At 35.9% G+C, this 17,767-nt stretch overlaps 1 protein-coding gene across 9 annotated transcripts; it reads right to left on the bottom strand.

The window, feature by feature from the left end:
- Window positions 1–5,839: 5,839 nt before the first annotated feature.
- Window positions 5,840–10,936, bottom strand: LOC111409832. 9 transcript variants are annotated; one of them, XM_023039913.1, is made up of 3 exons: window positions 10,681–10,936; window positions 8,675–9,800; window positions 5,840–6,721 (listed from the first exon to the last, which is right to left on the bottom strand). In XM_023039913.1, the coding sequence occupies exon 2, from the start codon at window positions 9,796–9,798 to the stop codon at window positions 8,680–8,682; it is 1,119 nt and encodes a 372-aa protein (XP_022895681.1). In that variant the 5' UTR covers window positions 9,799–9,800; window positions 10,681–10,936; the 3' UTR covers window positions 5,840–6,721; window positions 8,675–8,679. The 9 variants fall into 9 exon arrangements, 6 of the variants coding, with proteins under 6 accessions (XP_022895681.1, XP_022895679.1, XP_022895680.1 ...); XM_023039911.1 differs by having other exon boundaries at window positions 5,840–8,570; XM_023039912.1 differs by having other exon boundaries at window positions 8,658–9,800.
- Between the last annotated feature and the right edge of the window lie 6,831 nt (window positions 10,937–17,767).

Consider the following 17,767-nt stretch of genomic DNA (forward strand, 5'->3'; position numbering starts at 1 on the left):
CGTTGGGCAGTTTTAAATTTTGATTTTTGGCGACTTTTCACTTTCTTTTGGCACCATTTTGTGTGGCAGTGTCTCATGGCTATAATAAATACGTGTTTGAAGGTCTTTACAAAGAGATAGAAATTATATCACAAACATATGAAAAAACTATCTCTTCATTCCACAAGAAGAAACCAAAGTCTTCTTCTTCCATATTCATTTTTCCACCTTGTGTTCTTGAAGTTTTGAAGAATCACATATGTGCTCAAGTGTTTTATTCTCTACAACGCTTGATTAATCTGTCGCGAGACCTTTTAAGCACCGAAATTGTTATTGAGAGGGGGGCAAATATCGTTTGAGGATAACAATATAATGTCGTGTTTGAGCCTTCATTTTCGTCATAATTTTTTATTTGCCTTCATCTTCTTGATATTATCTATATCTTGGTTCTTCTCCATTTTTCCCGATGTTGATAATTTCCCAACAATCTCAAACGGTAATTTGTTGTGGAAAGATGTGTATTCTTGCTTTAAAAAAGACTAGAATATTCATTTCTGAAATGGTACGATCCATCTGGAATTGAGTAGCATGATTTCATTTGTCTTGATGCATGAAATGGTTTGCGGTTAATTGTCCTCCCTTGTGAACGCGCATGAACATGTATGATATGACAACCGTTGTGTTTGCTGCTTACATCTTTGTTGAATGTTTGTTTGATCCACTCATTCCTCTAATGAAGAAATTGCTGATAAGTTCTGTATGAATTTATATTATTCATCTAATTGGTAGATAATGAAATAGTCAACAATGGAGGCTGATGATAAATTTTTCACCAGTCACCATCTGCAAATTAGGAAACTAATTTACACACCTTAGGCAGTTTCATGTGCGTTCTTTAAAATTCCAAAATTGATGGATTATATGAGAATCCATTCCCTTGGTCTTAACTTGACTCAGTTGATGAATTGATATGCTTGAGGAAATCTATGTTTTTTTGGTTGGAGAATAATTGGATCATATTATTCACTTACGGAAGAAAAATGCCAGATTGCATGTGTGATTATGCTTCTTATATGTCATTTCCAGAATTTGCATATACTTATGTGAGGAATTGGCAAACACTAATCCATGATAGAAATTGTCCGCAAGGAAATTTCATTTACGATAAATAGGCACGTTGTTGGTGTCTCTTTGATAGTCTAAAATCATGTGAATCGGATTAGTGTATTCATTTGATGAATCAATACAAATGTTTGGATTTTGGATAGACTTTTTGGTGGAGATCTATAATGAAAGTTCCAATTAGGTAAGATGATTTTATGCTAATTTGTGCTTGCATATGGTTAATGTTGATAGTCTCATTTAATCCTATGAAATTAAATGAGATGACTTTATGCCAATTATAATTGTATAAAGTATGACAAATTGTAATTTGTTCTAGTTTATCTGTAGAGCACAAATTGTGTTTGCATATTAGTATGACAAAACGTGATTTTGTTCAAATGTGAATAAGGTGAACATACACTTTATGGATTGACATGATACAATATTACAAGATTGCATGAGAATTCCTAATTGAGGAATTGTAGAGGTAACTTAATATATAAGTTAAAATTCCCTAAACCTTTTAATCACAGAAAAATATCTATGAAGGAGAAAAGGTAGAAAACCCTTATACATATAATTATAAGGATGAGATACACTAAGTCTAAGGTGAATAAATTGGGTGAGAGCCAATTATGGCGTTTACAAAACAATTTGAATATTTAAAAAATATTCATCCTATTGAAAATCATTGTAATGACTCAATGATGAGAATTGAATACCCAGGAATGAAATCCACAAAAGTAATTGACTAAGTGTAATGATTTAATAAAATTTTTTTGACCATATTTGAAATCTATAAAACTTTAAATAAAGCTAATAAGAAGCATTTGACTTCATAAAAAGGAATTCTTAGTGGTAATAAATTATATCTATCAAATAAATCGATCGTTGACTAGTTATATTTGATAATATACTAAGTTACATATAATGAAAATCTAGATATATAAGTCTTAGACGTAAGTCAATAAGGAAATTATCAAAGATGGAATAACTTCCATAAAGACGGAGCGAATACTTTAAACCATAAATAGAGTTTTAGTGGTATCCACTTCGACAAGGTTGTGGCTGAAACTCTTAAACTATAAAGGTCCACCAATGACGACAACCCTATCTGTCATTACTCAAAAGGTAATCCACGGGTTCAAAGGGTAAAAATAAGTCATTTGATATATGGGATGATTTCAGCATTGTATTAAATCCGCTATAACCATTTCCTAAATAAAATAATACTAGTTGTTACTGAAGTGAGGGTTGAGCATTAAAACTCTTAATGAAGTTCAGTGTTAAAATACGAGTACCTCTAAAAGTAACAAAGGTATTGGAAGAACTTCATCTAAACGAACTTCGAGGTGGTGTTGTCTCAATAGAGAGTTGTAGTTTCTCTCATAAAAGTTTGTGTAGGATGAGCCCAAGGCCGTAATTGCGCTAAGCGAGTTATGAGGAAATTAAGAAACATGGTACTCGTGTGTGTGTTCGAACCGATATTGTCACATGGAATAATTGGTTCAAAGCTACGACTACCTTTAATTCCGACTTTACTTTGTTTAAATTACACTATGGTTAGATTCAAATCAAAAAAATCTAATCCTTATACATGAGTATCATATACTTTGAATATGAGATCTTATTGAATGTTGAACAAGTAGGTGATTGATATATATTGTTGTTCAACGTTAAAATAATCATGTGTGTGGAATGAAAGTGAAACAAGGAACGAAAGTGAAATGAAACTAAGACCGGAGGATAAAGATGAATGTCATGCGATAGCATAGCAATCTGGCCATGCGATATATTGTTTTTCAACGTCAAAAGAATCATGTGTGTGGAATGAAAGTGAAACAAGGAACGGAAGTGAAATGAAACTAAGACTGGAGGACAAAGATGAATGCCGTGAGACCGCACAGCAATCTAGCCATGCGACAACCCAAAATTTGGAAGGCCTTTTTGAGTTACTCCATGCGACATGGAGTAATACCATGCGGTCGCATGGAAAGAGAAAATGACCGTTGAGCAGTTTTAAGTTTTGATTTTTGGCGACTTTTCACTTCCTTTTGGCACCATTTCGTGTGGCAATGTTTCATGGCTATAAATAAGTGTTTGATGGTCTTTACAAAGAGATAGAAATTATATCACAAACATATGAAAAAACTATCTCTTCATTCCACAAGAAGAAACCAAAGTCTTCTTCTTCCATATTCATTTTTCCTTCTTGTGATCTTAAAGTTTTGGAGAATCACACATGTGCTCAAGTGTTTTATTCTCTACAACGCTTGATTAATCCTACAAACCGTTTGTCTTGAGATCCTTTAAGCACCAAATTGTTACCAAGAGGAGGCAAATATCGTTTGAGAATAACAATATAATGTCGTGTTTGAGCCTTCATTTTTGTCATAATTTTTTATTTGTCTTCATCTTCTTGATATTATCTATATTTTGGTTCTTCTCCATTTTTTCTGATGTTGATAATTTCCCAACATCATATTCTTGAGATTCAGTTAGCGAAGTAACTATGTTGTTGCGGCCTATAATATTTCAATATACTGTGAAATTTTCCATGGAATTTAAATTAAGCAAAGAGGTTGTGGAGTTTTTGCTCTTGTTTGAACAATTAGTTCACAATCAATTGGTAAGTGCTTATACAAGTTACAAACACATTGTTTGTTAACAACAAATACTTGCCAATTTTCCTTTTGTTTTTTTTGGTTGACTAGAAATAGAAAATAGAATGCATATTATGGGCCCATTAGATTCCCATTATTTGGCCACAAAAATGAAAAATATGACCATTATCTATCACATGAAACCATTATATTTGACTTTCTATCTCTTATGTGGGTCCAGTAACAATTATATTTTTCATTCTTATTCCTAGAAAAATGGAAATCAAATAGGCTCATATATCAATTGAAAAATTTTCATTTCATTTGAAATCCCACAAACTGCCTTATGTATTAGAATTAACTTTATGCTCACTCATATGAATATCGTTTGAGTTGTTGCGCTTATTTTAATGGTGAAATATTGACAATTGAGTTATGTGATTGTGTCCAATCTCAAGATGCGAGGAAGGAATTTTGGAGTGTGTCACAGATGTAGAAACATTCTGCATTACTTCGAATGCTCAAGAAAACATTGCTTACAACTTAAAAGCTTACGTTTTACATTTGCTCTCAATTCTCTATTGCATCGATACAATCTAAACTTCGAAGAACTTATTTTATGGTTGTGCTCGAGGTGGGCGATGTTTATTCTCCAATTTCCTTGAATATTTGAAGATGCAAATATCTTTGCTTTACAAGCTATCGGGCTTGTTGGTTGCGACTTCAAATAACTGCTTGTGCTATAGCTTCTTTGACATTCATAGCTACACATGAATGTCACGTGCCAAAGAACTCCATCTTTACCCTTTTTCTAATTTCTTTTCCTAATAGGAAAAATGACATCATAATCATATCTCTTGCACGTCTCAAACATTTCTTTTCATCCTTAAAGATCATACCTATCTTAGGCACAATAACACTATCCCCTCCTAACATTTCATTTTCAACAATGTTGACATTTTTCACAACGTTCTCCTCATCAGACACCATAAAAAATTCATCATGCATGTCGTCCATTTTTTCTACTGCTACAACCAAAGAATCGATAATACTAAGGAAAACATAAACCAATTCCAGTGAAATAGATAATTGAACATTCACATCAGGGAATTTGCCAATCCTACTGAATAGAAAACCTTTGAATTCTTTTTTTGCATTACGAAACTGAGGCTTCTGAACCATACATTATTTCACATATTTCACAATAATTTTGCTGCAAGTACAGAAAATTGTGCATATATCACATTTTTGTAAGAAAACGAATATGGTCTGCTAGATGCGCAAGCGAATTGACGATAACATAATTAAAATAAGAGGATGTTTGAGTCCCATTTTTATGGGAAAAAAAAAAAGCATTTTAGAGTAGTAGATTCATGATAAATGTGTGGTTGAAAAATACGAAAAAAATTGATTTACGTGTAATTTTATTTTAATAAAGAATATGTGGTTGAAAAGAAAAGAAGGTGAAATGAAATTAAAAAAAAAAAAAAAAAAGGGTATCAAACAAAGCCTAAATTTGTCCAGCATTTGTGCACCGCTTTCATTGCATCCAAAAATATATCTTATCTCCATTGTTCGACTCTCCTAGTGTTAATAGAGCTATCAAAGTTCAGGATCTTCTTGACATTTCTAGTATTTCAGACCAATTTATATATTCTCTATCACTTCTTAAATATAATTTATTAACAATAACTCATGCTCTTCAAAACGAAAAATGAAACTAAAATCATAACTGAATAAATTTCTGGAGCAACTAACCTGAATATCCCATCGAAATGGCCGGGCTAATTGAGTTACTGCCTTCGAGAAAACGCCAGATTTCTGGCTCGTAGGTGCAGACTTTCGTCCGAAAAATGGGAAGCTTAACATAGAAGTGAATGGTGGGAAAAATTGTGATTACCAACAAAAAATACGTCGTGGACTTCACATATGCTGGGCTTCCCTCCAGTTGTGGAGCTCGGCCGTGATAACTGGTGGGAAAATTTAGGTTTCCCCTCACTTTCCTTTCATTTCATTGTTTCATCTATTTCATTCTTTTTCTACTTTTTCTTGAAGTGCTATGTCATTACATTTTAAAACCCTGTAAAAGGTCCCTTGTACTCATAGCAAAATTGTTATTTATATTGATTCTTCTCCTATCACAGTTCATCATGTCAGTTCTGTCAATATTTCTTGTCAAATTTCCCTGTTTAAGTAAATTAATTCCATTCAAACTCAACATTCCATTCTGCTAAAATCTGAAGCACATTTACAGAGTTAAATGGGGAAGGGTTTTAGGTGATGTGTGGAATATTGTAGAGAAAGTTGAACAGAACCTAGTGCTTGGACTAAACGATTCAAGCTCAATGTTTCTCAAAAAAACCCTGCTGCCAAGAACCATTGACACATCACTGCAATTTCAGCTAGAGCATCTTCGACCATAAAGTAAAACCAAGGGTGTGGTTCTGTGCCTATCTGCTCTTCAAGAATGAGAGTTGCATTCATTAACAAGCTTCGTTTGATCCTGACAACCAGAGATCAATGGGATAGCATGACCTTATCGACAATTCCAGTAGTCCAGCTTAGAAAGAACCAAATCTTCACTGAGACCAATATTTGAACCCTCTGCACGGTATAATAAACAAGATCTGGGCTTCTTTTTTCTTTCTCAGTACTTTCAAGTATACTGAGCAAGAAACATGCATTTAGTGTTTAATTATCTTACTCTCATCTCTTCAACTCAACTTCTTTTGCTCTCTACAGATCCACAGTCCTCAATCAGCACAACAGGTATCTGTAATCAAAGCATCGTTAACACCCATGTACAGCACAAGTCATAACACAAAAGAGAGCTATTCTACAAATTCTCATTTCTAATCCAGCTTGTAATCTACTGCAAATATCAGTGTTGTACGACTGCTGGAGCATAAAAATCCTACTCTTGCATCTTTCGGTCTATGCTGCACTCGGTAAACTAAACCAGTTGAAATGAGCATCCTTCAACTGGGTTTAACCAGATCCTTGGAGCCGAGACACCTTCAAAAATGGCCCATTAACTGTGAAAAAGAATTTAAGTTTCAGTCGCAAACCAAAAACATATACAAGCCAGCATCTTTACGAAATATTAAATAGGACTTTGAGGGGGCAAAAGACAAATAGAGGTGTACCAAGCGACACGTTATTCGATATCATTCGCATCAAAACTGATTGCTTCCTACTGATGTCCTAGGTTAGTAGTACTCAACGATCTTTCTCAGACACAGCTGATATAATAACCTGCTTCCACTACTGGCATCCTACACCACCAAGTATCCTAATATTTTCTTGGTGAGAATATGTACACAACTTTCAGGGAAACTGCAGATTTACTTAGTTTGCCCCAGTTCTTTCTATGCTGGAAAAAGCATGTTACCAGAAAAATATAGCATTTCTTATCCCCAAGTGTCCAAACCAGGTGTCACGAGCCACACAGGAAACTCCAGGGAACTGCTGATATCAGAGAATGACCATCTTTGAAATCATCCGGGAATGCAAGTCATGTAGCACTTGCAATACCACAATTAAGCCAGAAATTTAAATGACATTTATTATCTAAATGTACATGGGTGGTAGACTGGGATCCACTTTTCAAAAAGAAAATTGAACCGTTGACAACTACAAAAATGGAGGAATCAACCGTAATTCCTGATTATTTAAAGCAGGCATTATACCATTTGAATCAGAAATCCATTACCCGTACAAGGTGAATATTGCTTTTGAATATACCAAATACTCGAGCAAGCATCAGTTTCCCATTATCTTAACCATTTAGACATATTCCATTGGTGTACGTAACATTTCCCTGTAGTGCAGTATATTAACGATCACGAGAACGAGTGCAACTATAATGGTACTGGAAGATCTTACAAAAGCATAAAACAAACAGACATTTAATAGAACGTATGAGCAATAGTTTGAAGCTGAAAAGGTGTAATATCAACTTTAGATGGAAAAATAGAAAATAAGATCGTAAACAATCAAACAAGACTGTCACTAAGTCAAAATTTGAAAAGAAGTGCTTCAAAATTTCAAAAGAAGTGCTTTAAAAGAAAAGAGGAATTTTTCAAAATAGTTATTTCGTAATGGTAAAAGTGAAAAGCGGCCAATGTTGTAATTTTTACTTCCAAAAAGCCTCCTTTATAGGTCAAGAACTAATTTAACCTTGTTAAAAATGATCACCGCCCAAAGAAGCAGGCTAACTCTCCAAATTCGACATGTTGGATGAGTTATTCAAAGCACACTTCTAGCCTTCAAAAATGTCCTCCTCAACCCCAAACCCTTCCACTTCCTACCAAATCCATTAATATGGTAACTCTCCATAACTAATGCTACCAGAATTTTCCTTAACTATAGCAACAGATTTTTTATTTAAATGCTACAGCTGTTACCATTCCCATAGTTATTTGGAGAAAATCCCCATTAAGAAAACAAAAGAATTAGAAGGGTGACTCCCTACATTTTCCCCTTTCTTCTGTTATTCCTAGTGTCCGTTCATCTTTTTTATTTTTTTCGTTTTCTTCTTTTTCCCTATCTCTCATCGTCTTCGATAAGCAAAGGAACATAGGCTTTAAGCCTGAGATGATGGAGGAGTTAAAGAAGGGCAGTATAGGATTTTTGAAAATAGAGAGATATTTAAAAGAGTAACAAAAATAATGAGGCCATTTCTCACTCTCTCTCTCTCCAAATACATCCTTAAGAAATTTCCTCTTAAAGATATTTGATGCAGACAAATCCATTAGTAATTTCACGTATTGCATCACCTTGTTGAATTAACATCTAGCAAGTCTCTTGCACCAGTCGTTAGCAACCGGATGGATGTTACAGTTTCGTCTGGAACCATCATACCAATCAGAGCCGAAAAGCATACTAGAAATTAAACATATGAAATGACACATGTTATGTATGAATGAGATGATTACTGGAAACATAAATAGTATTGGGTGAAGCTTCCACCTATCTACAAAAAATACCACTGTCATTGAGGAACTGAGAAGACCAAACACCCATGGTCCCAACGCACTCTGACTTCTCTTCCTACATGGAGTCTCTTTTCCCTAATGATTTTGCCCCACTTGCCAACAAGATTATAATAACTCCCGCGCCATTTCAACTTCATTACATACAGATCGCCACTGTCATCATCCCGAGCATTGATGGTAACTTGATGATCACTACTCAACTGTTCCCGAGCTTGTTGTGTCCAGTAGATGAGTATATGATCCTTGACTGCTTTGCCCGGCAAAGTAAGGAATGGATGATTGGTATCAATGTCGGACAACGTCAGTGCTTTCTTAATAGGCCAATTATCATGTCCAGATGCTGTTGCGATGTAATGATCGTTTGGAACTGAGAAGTATAAGCAATTATTTGCCCAACATATTCTGATTTCTTTGCCAACACCAAGTCCTTTCTGTCGAATTATATTTGCCCATCTCCCAATAAGGTTATAATAATTCCCTCGCCACTTCAATTTCATCAGATGCATATCACCCGTATCATAATCCCGTGCATTTATAGGCACCTGCTCTTCCTTTCTCAATCTTTCTCTTTCTTGTGGCATCCAATGTGCAAGAATATGATCTTCAACAGCTTTACGAGGCAACGGGAGGAAAGGATGGTTAGTATCAACATCAGACGAAGTTAGGACCTTTGTAAGAGGCCAGTGGTCAGGAACCAGAGGTGCTGTAACAGTTCGAATTGGTGGTACTAGAACAACCTGCCGTTGTGGAACTGAGAAGTGTAAACATCCATTAAGCCACCTCAATTTGATTTCTTGCCCAACATCAAGTCCCTTTCCGCGTACCACTTTTCCCCATTTGCCAATAAGATTATAATAGCTCCCACGCCACTTCAATTTCATCACATACAAATCACCAGTATCGTCATCTTGGGCATTAAAACTCACTTGGCCATCTTCTCTTAAAAGTTTTGCCTGTTCAAATGTCATATACACAACAATATGGGTTTCAACCTGCTGCCTGGATAATGTCAGGAATGGATGGGTGATATCAACATCAGAGAGTGTGAGTGCTTTCTTAATTGGCCAATGATCCTGCACCTGAGGAGCAGCGCTGTAATATGCTGTCCTCTTCATTCCTAGAATTCGTAACGAAAATTGGAACTGTAAGCTTTTGGATGTTCAACCGTCAATATTACTAGACTGAATGAATAGAGAAACATTTACAGCAGTAAGAAACAGCTTCAAGAATGTATCAAGACTACAAGCAAGAGTTGCACCATTTTTAAAAGACCGAGCAACAAACTATGCCAAAGGCACAGTCCATGGGACGCCCACCACCACATCACACATGCAATTAAAATAGCAACAGTGTCACCCACATTCAATGAGGCCATTTTTTGGGAACAACAAACTTTATCAATTCCTTTATTCTTGCTCTTAATTTTGTTAATATCTAATTTCTCATATGCAGAGTTCGATGATTAGCAATAACTAGTACACCCATATTGTTAATAACAAAACAGTTCCAATTCCTCCATTACTTTAAAATCTACTAGAAAGTTGAATTTTAGATGCAATTACAAAAATATCAACAACCAGAACATTAAAATTTGGCGCTCCTGGAAAATAAAAATAAGCAACCAATTAATCAGTTAAAAAAGGAGAAAAAAGAAGTCAACAATTTAGACAGGTAAACTAAGTACAGTGCACACAATCTTTTCCATATCATTTCTCAGGTGAGCGGATTACCAACATTTCCCCCTCAAATTTAATAAATATTATTTTTCAAAACAAAAATACATTATCCTAAAATAAAAGTAAATAAAAAAGATCCCAGAAAGTCAACTACCAAATAAACACACAAATAGGGGGAAAACGATATCATAAAAGAAAATTATATGTTGCACATAATCATCTGTTCTACATCAATCAAAAGCGATCCAAAAAGGTAATTATTACAAACAAACAGAACCCATATAAAAAACTTAAATAAAATAGAGGGGACAAAAATCATACTTATCTGTGATGAGGGGATGAAATTTTGTACTGAGCAAACCCTAAAATCTGGACAGATGAGATTTTAAAGAAATAAGAGCAAAAGAGTGCGTGATATACCCAAAAGTGAGAACAACAAAGATTAGGGGTGAAATGGTGAAATAAAAGGGTTGATCACAAGGGTTTGGAGGGGAGAAAACGAGGAAGAAGAGGGACAACGCATTTTCTATGAGTTGTGGAAAAGTTTGTGCTAAAATGGGGGTTTTGAAGCGTATGGGTTATGGTCTGGAGGAAATATACAAAAATAACTCAACTAGCATAGCAAATTTTAACATTAGTCTTTGACCTATTAAGTCAATTAAAAAAAATTAGTTAAAAAATAACTTTACACATAAAAGGATGATTTTATCCTTCAACATTACAAACTGTTTTTGAAGCCTTTAACCGATCAATCCAAAGAAATCGATGCCTTAGTTGCCACAAAAACAGTCCGATGAACCACCGGTCGACCGATGCCACGACTTCGATCACAGATCACTATCTATCACCGAGCGAAACTATTTCGATTAGTTTTCTCGCACAAATTTATAATTTTTGTTGTTTATAATCAATTGAATTTTTTACATCTATTCGGTTTAATACAAGTATGAGTAGTTAGACTGTGTGGTGCATGGATAGAAAATGTGAATTTTTTCTAATTTTTTTGGACCTCTCATCGTCGAAAATGGCGATTTTCGATGAAGAGATGAAGGGGAAAAGACATCGACTGTTAACAGTCGGGTCTTGTCTTGACTGTTAACAGTCTTGATCCGACTGTTAATAATCTTTTGGCCGACTGTTAAAATTTAATTTTTTTAAAAATATATATTTAATTTTTTAATTTTTTTAAATATATTGTCTAAATATACAGAAGATATTTTATAATTAATTTATTTTTTTATTTGATTAAATAGTAATTATGTTTTTTTTAATTATCTTTTATTTATATAATTTAATAATTGAATATTATATGAAATTAACAATTTATTTTGTTCCTTCATTATGAAATAATTTTTTATTTTGTTTCCTAATAATTTTAAATAATATTATACTTTAATTTTTTTAAAATGTATTTAATTTTAATTTTTTTTGTAAATATATTTTCCAAATGTAATATACAAGATTAATTTTCTTTATAATTGTAATTTGATTAAATAATAATTATGTTATTTAATTATTTAATTTTTATATTCTTTAATTTTTTTAAATTTATTTAAATAATATTTATATTCTTTAATTTTTTTTGAAAATATATTTAATCTTTAATTTTTAATTTTTTTGTATTATTTAAATATTAATAATTTCCTTTTGTTGAAAATCTCATTAATTTTTATTTTAATTTAATTAATTATTTTTTTACATTTGTATTGAATTTATTTTATTATTAGCGTCAATATCTTGCGTATTGTATGGTAGTTAGAATTCGGTTCCCTTGATTTTTTGAGATTATGCATTATTTTATTATCTCTTGTTCAATATTCTAACGTTTGAATTTTCGCAGAATAGAGTATCATTTAGATGGGGAGTTGAGAAAGATGGTGGGGAAAACTACTTGAAACAGTAGTTTTGAGAGTTTTACTGCTGTGTTGGAGCTGATCGATGATGAGCAAGGAGATATGCTACGACGGTCCTTTTTGTGGCCACTGTACCAGTTGCGAGAGGTGCAGTACTCAGGACAGATCATCGATGCACTTCTCTGTCGACTTCTGAGGCCAGTCGACGTCAATTCCCTCCACTTCGACCTCGGGGGCAAGGTCATCATTTTCGCGATGTATGAGTTTAGCTTGATCACTAGACTGAGGATTACGGGCGACGATGCAGCCATTGAGAAAAGCAATAGGCTGTACGAGACGTACTTCCAAGGACATGGGTCGATGTTTCTACCCGAGTTAATGATCACAATCAGGGGTTGCCACCAGATGCTAGATAGATTGAAGCTTGGGCTGGTCTACATCCTCAAGAGTGTGATGAGGTGTCATCACAAAAAGACTGTCATCGACATTTTTCATTTGCAAGTTATTGACGACATCGATGTGTTCAACAACTATCCATGAGGCCGGAGATGCTACGAAGACACCGTACATATCTTCACCATATCACACTTGAGGTCTAGGGGACAATGCGTAAATACGATACATATGAATTGTCCATAGCGGTGCAGGTAAATGTTTAATATAATCAAAGTTAAAGTTTTAGCATATTACATTTATGCATAATAAGTGTATGTGTTGTAGATTTGGGTGTATGAGACAGTCCCTGTACTGGGGGCCCGCTTTGCGAAGCGAGGGGAGACAGGATGCCCTTAGGTGCATCATTGAAGATCATCGCGAGCGAACGGATGTCTCACTGGGAACCAGTTATCGGCCCTCATCGACGATCCTCAGATAAGTATTATGCATTTGTGATTTATATTATACGTAGTGTAAAATCTGTTTACATGATCGTTAACTAGTTGAAATGTCAGTTTGAAGTCATACCTGAGTTGACGCCGTCGATGGAAGAGGAGGCTCAGGGTCTTGTGCGAGATTTAGGCGTTCTTGATGTCTGATCCGAGCTTAGACCGAGATTGAGTATGTGAATTAAATATAATTTATTGAATATCGTTTTGTATTAATTTATTGAATAATTTTTAATGCTGTTATTTATGTAGGAGGGTGATCCAGCTGATCGATGATCATCTCCGCCGAGGGCATCGCTGTCGCCATTGGCATCGCCACCGCTGAGGATATCTCCTTCTCCCTCGTCCAAACACATCTCCCGTGTATCTCATGCACACGGTGATGATCTGTATGCCCGTCTGACTGGATTTATAGCAGAGGAGGTCGGCGCGCTACGACGAGAGTTGACGGAGAGGGTCGATGATTTGGGACGAGAGTTAACAGGGAGGGTTGACGATCTATCCCATGATGTTGGAATGCTACGGTCTTGCGTTGTCAACCTTCAGGATACGATAGCGGCACTTAGAGGAGATTTAGCCGACAGGCGATGGGGGGACAGAGCAGATGGCGGAGATGATGATCGAGAGGGTGGCAGAGATGGTGATGGAGAGGGGTGTCATCCACATTTTTGGCATGATGAGACATTAGAGTCATTGTGGTTGTCTATGGAAGAGGAGGAGGTGGCCCCGTGGGGATGGAAGAGGGGACGACGGGGGGAGTGGCCCCGATAGGAAGTGCGAATGAGGTGATGACAGAGGGGGAGGCCCTGATGGGAGGGGCGGAGGAGGTGGCCCTGGAGGCCGAGAGGATGTCCGTCGTGATTGAGGGTAAGAGACATGCTGTTGATGAGACGGAGCAGGTGGTCAGCAAGAGGTTGAGAGTGCCGTCACAGTATGTTGTTTCCCTCTCCACGACTGAGGCCAAGATGAGGACTTTCATCGACCGGACGTACCCGAACTTATTCAGGGAGGTGGACAACGCCAAATGAAAAGCTTTCGAGACGGAGTGGAGGAGAATTATCCTCGGGTAAGTGTTGTATAATTTTAATAAAGCACTGTACGCTAACTCGTCTATGCTTATTTTAACATTTCCCTTTTTTTCAGAGTTTGCCGCACATTAGGTCAAAGGACGGTCTCGAACGCTTACAAGTGATTCCACGATATCATCACTTCGGGAGCTTGGCTCGTCGGCGATATAAGTGAATTATTCATTTCGTGTTTTTTATGTATACGTGACTTTGTGTTTATTAAATGAATAACTCATACTTTTTTGGTGTTTCCTGATGCAGCACATCGACCTGGCCATGTATTTGTTGCGAAATCGAGCTCAAAGACATCTAAAATCATTTGACGTCCATGGTCGAGTCATATTAAACACCGAGTTCCTACTTATCAGCCGTTACCATAGAGTATCAGTCGCTCCAACTTATGGGTAACGAGTACACGGTGCCAGAATATATGCTCGAATGGGTCATAGGAATGTCACCGAGTGTCGGGAGAAAATCATGGGAGGGTTGTACACATATGTACATTCCAGCATGCATCAATAATCATTGTATTACGCAGGAGATCGTTTTTGCTGACACGACTATATATGTGTATAACCCAGATCATTCATGTTTGACACAAGGCTAGCTCGAGCAAAATCTGGAGTCCGTAGCTGTAATTGTTCCTATGATGGCTAGACGAGCGGGGATGACTATACAGGACAAACTGCGGATCGTTCGGAACACGACGACAACGCGATAGTCCATAAGGTAAGTGTTTGAACTTTGTCGTTTTCATCTTTCAAATTTAATTTTTAGCTACACAGTACTGAACTGATCCATTCTTGTTCAATTGTAGCGGCGACTGCAGCATATTTGCCATTAAATACGTTGAATTTTTAATTATAGGACATAAGGTTGATGAAATCAACCAATCGTAGATACAGAACTGGAGAAAGAAGTTAGCTTGTGATTTGTTCGAATTTAATGGTGACCCGTAAATTTGTATTAAATATACGTAACATTCGAATTGTAAATTTAATTATTTTTTGTGATTATGAAATAATTGTAAATTTGTGTTCAATACATATAACATTCAAATTGAAAATTTAATTTATTTTTTTTAAGTTGATTTTTTTTTAAACACATGCCGAGTATGAAACTATTTTTTTATATGAATAATTATAAATAACATTTATCAAGAATAAATATTAAACATTGAACATTTATGAAGAACAAATATTGAACAATGTAAAGTAAATGGAAATATTATTCATAACGTACCTGTCTAATTGTATTTAGGGAAATTTGACTGCTACAAAATTGTCGAGTATGCCCTATGACTTTGTACCTGTCACGTCTACACGGTCGAGGAAACTCTCCGGTAGATGGTATTTTAGATGTATTTGGATGTCCAGAACCATGCGGTTCAACTGCTGGTGGCAACAAAGTATCAAACGGGGGAATGTGCTCGGGAATTCCCACTCGACTTCATTCGACAGAGGAAATATAGTCTCAGCATATGTTGTTCTCCATGATTCAGTCGTATTATACAAAGAGCATAATGTTCTCGCTACAAAGCGTCTATACATGGCCACCGTAATTGCATGCTTACATGGAAAACTCTCTAACTGAAATTTCGTACAAGTGCACGTGTTATCAGTCAAGTCCACCATATATGCCGTATTACGTACACATTGCACGAAGAAGCGGAACTCATCTAGTGCTTCCACATTCATTGAAACCACTGTTACAGCTTGTTACGAATGTTCTCAATCATTGCGAGAATTGTTAACTCTCGATCCTCCTTAAACAATGCATTGAGAGACTCCGTGTTATTCAACGTCATCATGTTGTATCGACGTCTTGAAAAGTATGACCGCGCCCAATGTTCGATCCCCATGTTCATTAGATACTGCAACACCGGTAATGATTTACTTCCTATCTCGAACATGGACTTATTACACTCATCAACATTGTAAGTTTCAGCTGCTTTCTTGAACAATGAAATTATGCCTTTGCCCCGATACCTAGTCTTCAAATTATCTTGTATATGGTACATGCAATATCCATGATGTGCCTCGAGAAAACTTTCAGCGATACCATTTATTATAGACTGTCTCCGATCGGTTACAAAGTCAAGGTTTTTGACTTCCCGATCACTTCCCTCAGTTTAGACAAGAACCAACGCATGGACAGATCATTCTCGTTGTCGACTATGCCGAATGCAATGTGGTAAATTTGGATATTGGTGTCTTGACATGTAGCAATAATTAATTTGCCTTGATATTTAGCTTTCAGAGTTGTACTATCAACTAGAATTATGAGTCGCATTGCATTTCGAAAACCCCGAATACATTGTCCGAGAGTCATGAAGAAATACTTAAAACAATTATCGCCCCCCGTCTCAATAAAAAATGTCTTGCAAGGATTAGTTGTCCCCATGTTATGGAAATACCTGGTTAATTTAGCATAGCTCCTCTTAGCCGATCCCATTAAATCCTCCAACGCATATTCTTTGGCCTTCCAGGCTTTTCTGGTAGCTCATGATCACTCTATACTCTCGACAGACGTCGTTAATGATGTCCGAAGGTCTGTAGATTGTCTGTGAATCCTGATACTTGTATATTATCTGTCGACCAATAGATCATACTCAAGCTTGCCTATGATCGTTTTGAAGAATTCTCACTTTGCAAGTATGTTCCCGTGAATACTTGTGAATTACGAAGCACTCGTTCGTGTCCATCTTAGTTGCTTTCAAGCGCCAATTGCAACTATCGTTGACGCAGAGTTGACGTAGGCAACTGTCAACAATGACTTGTTTGATTTCTTTACCTTGAACTCAAAGTTATATTTTAATATTAGTCGATACACAGCTTCCTGCAAATCTTTCTTAGTTTCAAATAGTTGTTTGACATACAAGTCCTCGTCATCGTGAGCCACACGGAAGAATTGGAGGATGGTCCACTTGTTCCAACCTCTGAGCTCCCACCCGGCTCATGTTTCTGTCGAGATAAAGAATCGAATTCTCATTTGTAAAATCATTTATATTCTCATTGTCTTCAATTGTCGACGAAATTCTGTGCGTAATAGAAACATCACGATCAGGAGCAAGTGTCTCAGGAATAACCACATCATCCACATAAACTATCTTCACTGTCTCCCAAAAACCTCGATCATTATTATCTGCCCTATCTGAATCTTCGCATTCACCTTCAACAACATCTCTCTTAACTAAAGTCACACCAAGAACAGTCGGAGTCCAATACATTTTATTTAATTCTAATAGATAATTCAATTCAACATCATTAGTAACGAACATCGGTGGAATCGGAATGGATGAATCCCCGTAACCGTTGAATAGATATCTCAATTGCATATCATATTGAGATTGATCGACATTCAACTTATTTTGCAAATCATGGTACACTTCTGAGTACGATGTACTCTCTATTATGAGAATTGCAATACAACCACATATGTCACTCGTCCATCTCCATTCCCACCGATTATTTTCATTCAATTCGAAATCACCGAAATAACAGACGGGGATTATCATATCTGCAAGAGGAAATAGAATTTTTTTAATAATTTACAAAAAAAAAATTCATATGTTTATTTATTTAATTAATTTCATTTATTAATT

The sequence above is a fragment of the Olea europaea genome, chromosome 15 (genome assembly GCF_002742605.1).
Source record: "Olea europaea var. sylvestris chromosome 15, O_europaea_v1, whole genome shotgun sequence".
Lineage (NCBI taxonomy): Eukaryota > Viridiplantae > Streptophyta > Magnoliopsida > Lamiales > Oleaceae > Olea > Olea europaea.

Excerpts from the sequence above, each read along its gene's own strand:
- LOC111409832 (XM_023039913.1), bottom strand. The coding sequence starts at position 9,798 with ATGAAGAGGACAGCATATTACAGCGCTGCTCCTCAGGTGCAGGATCAT.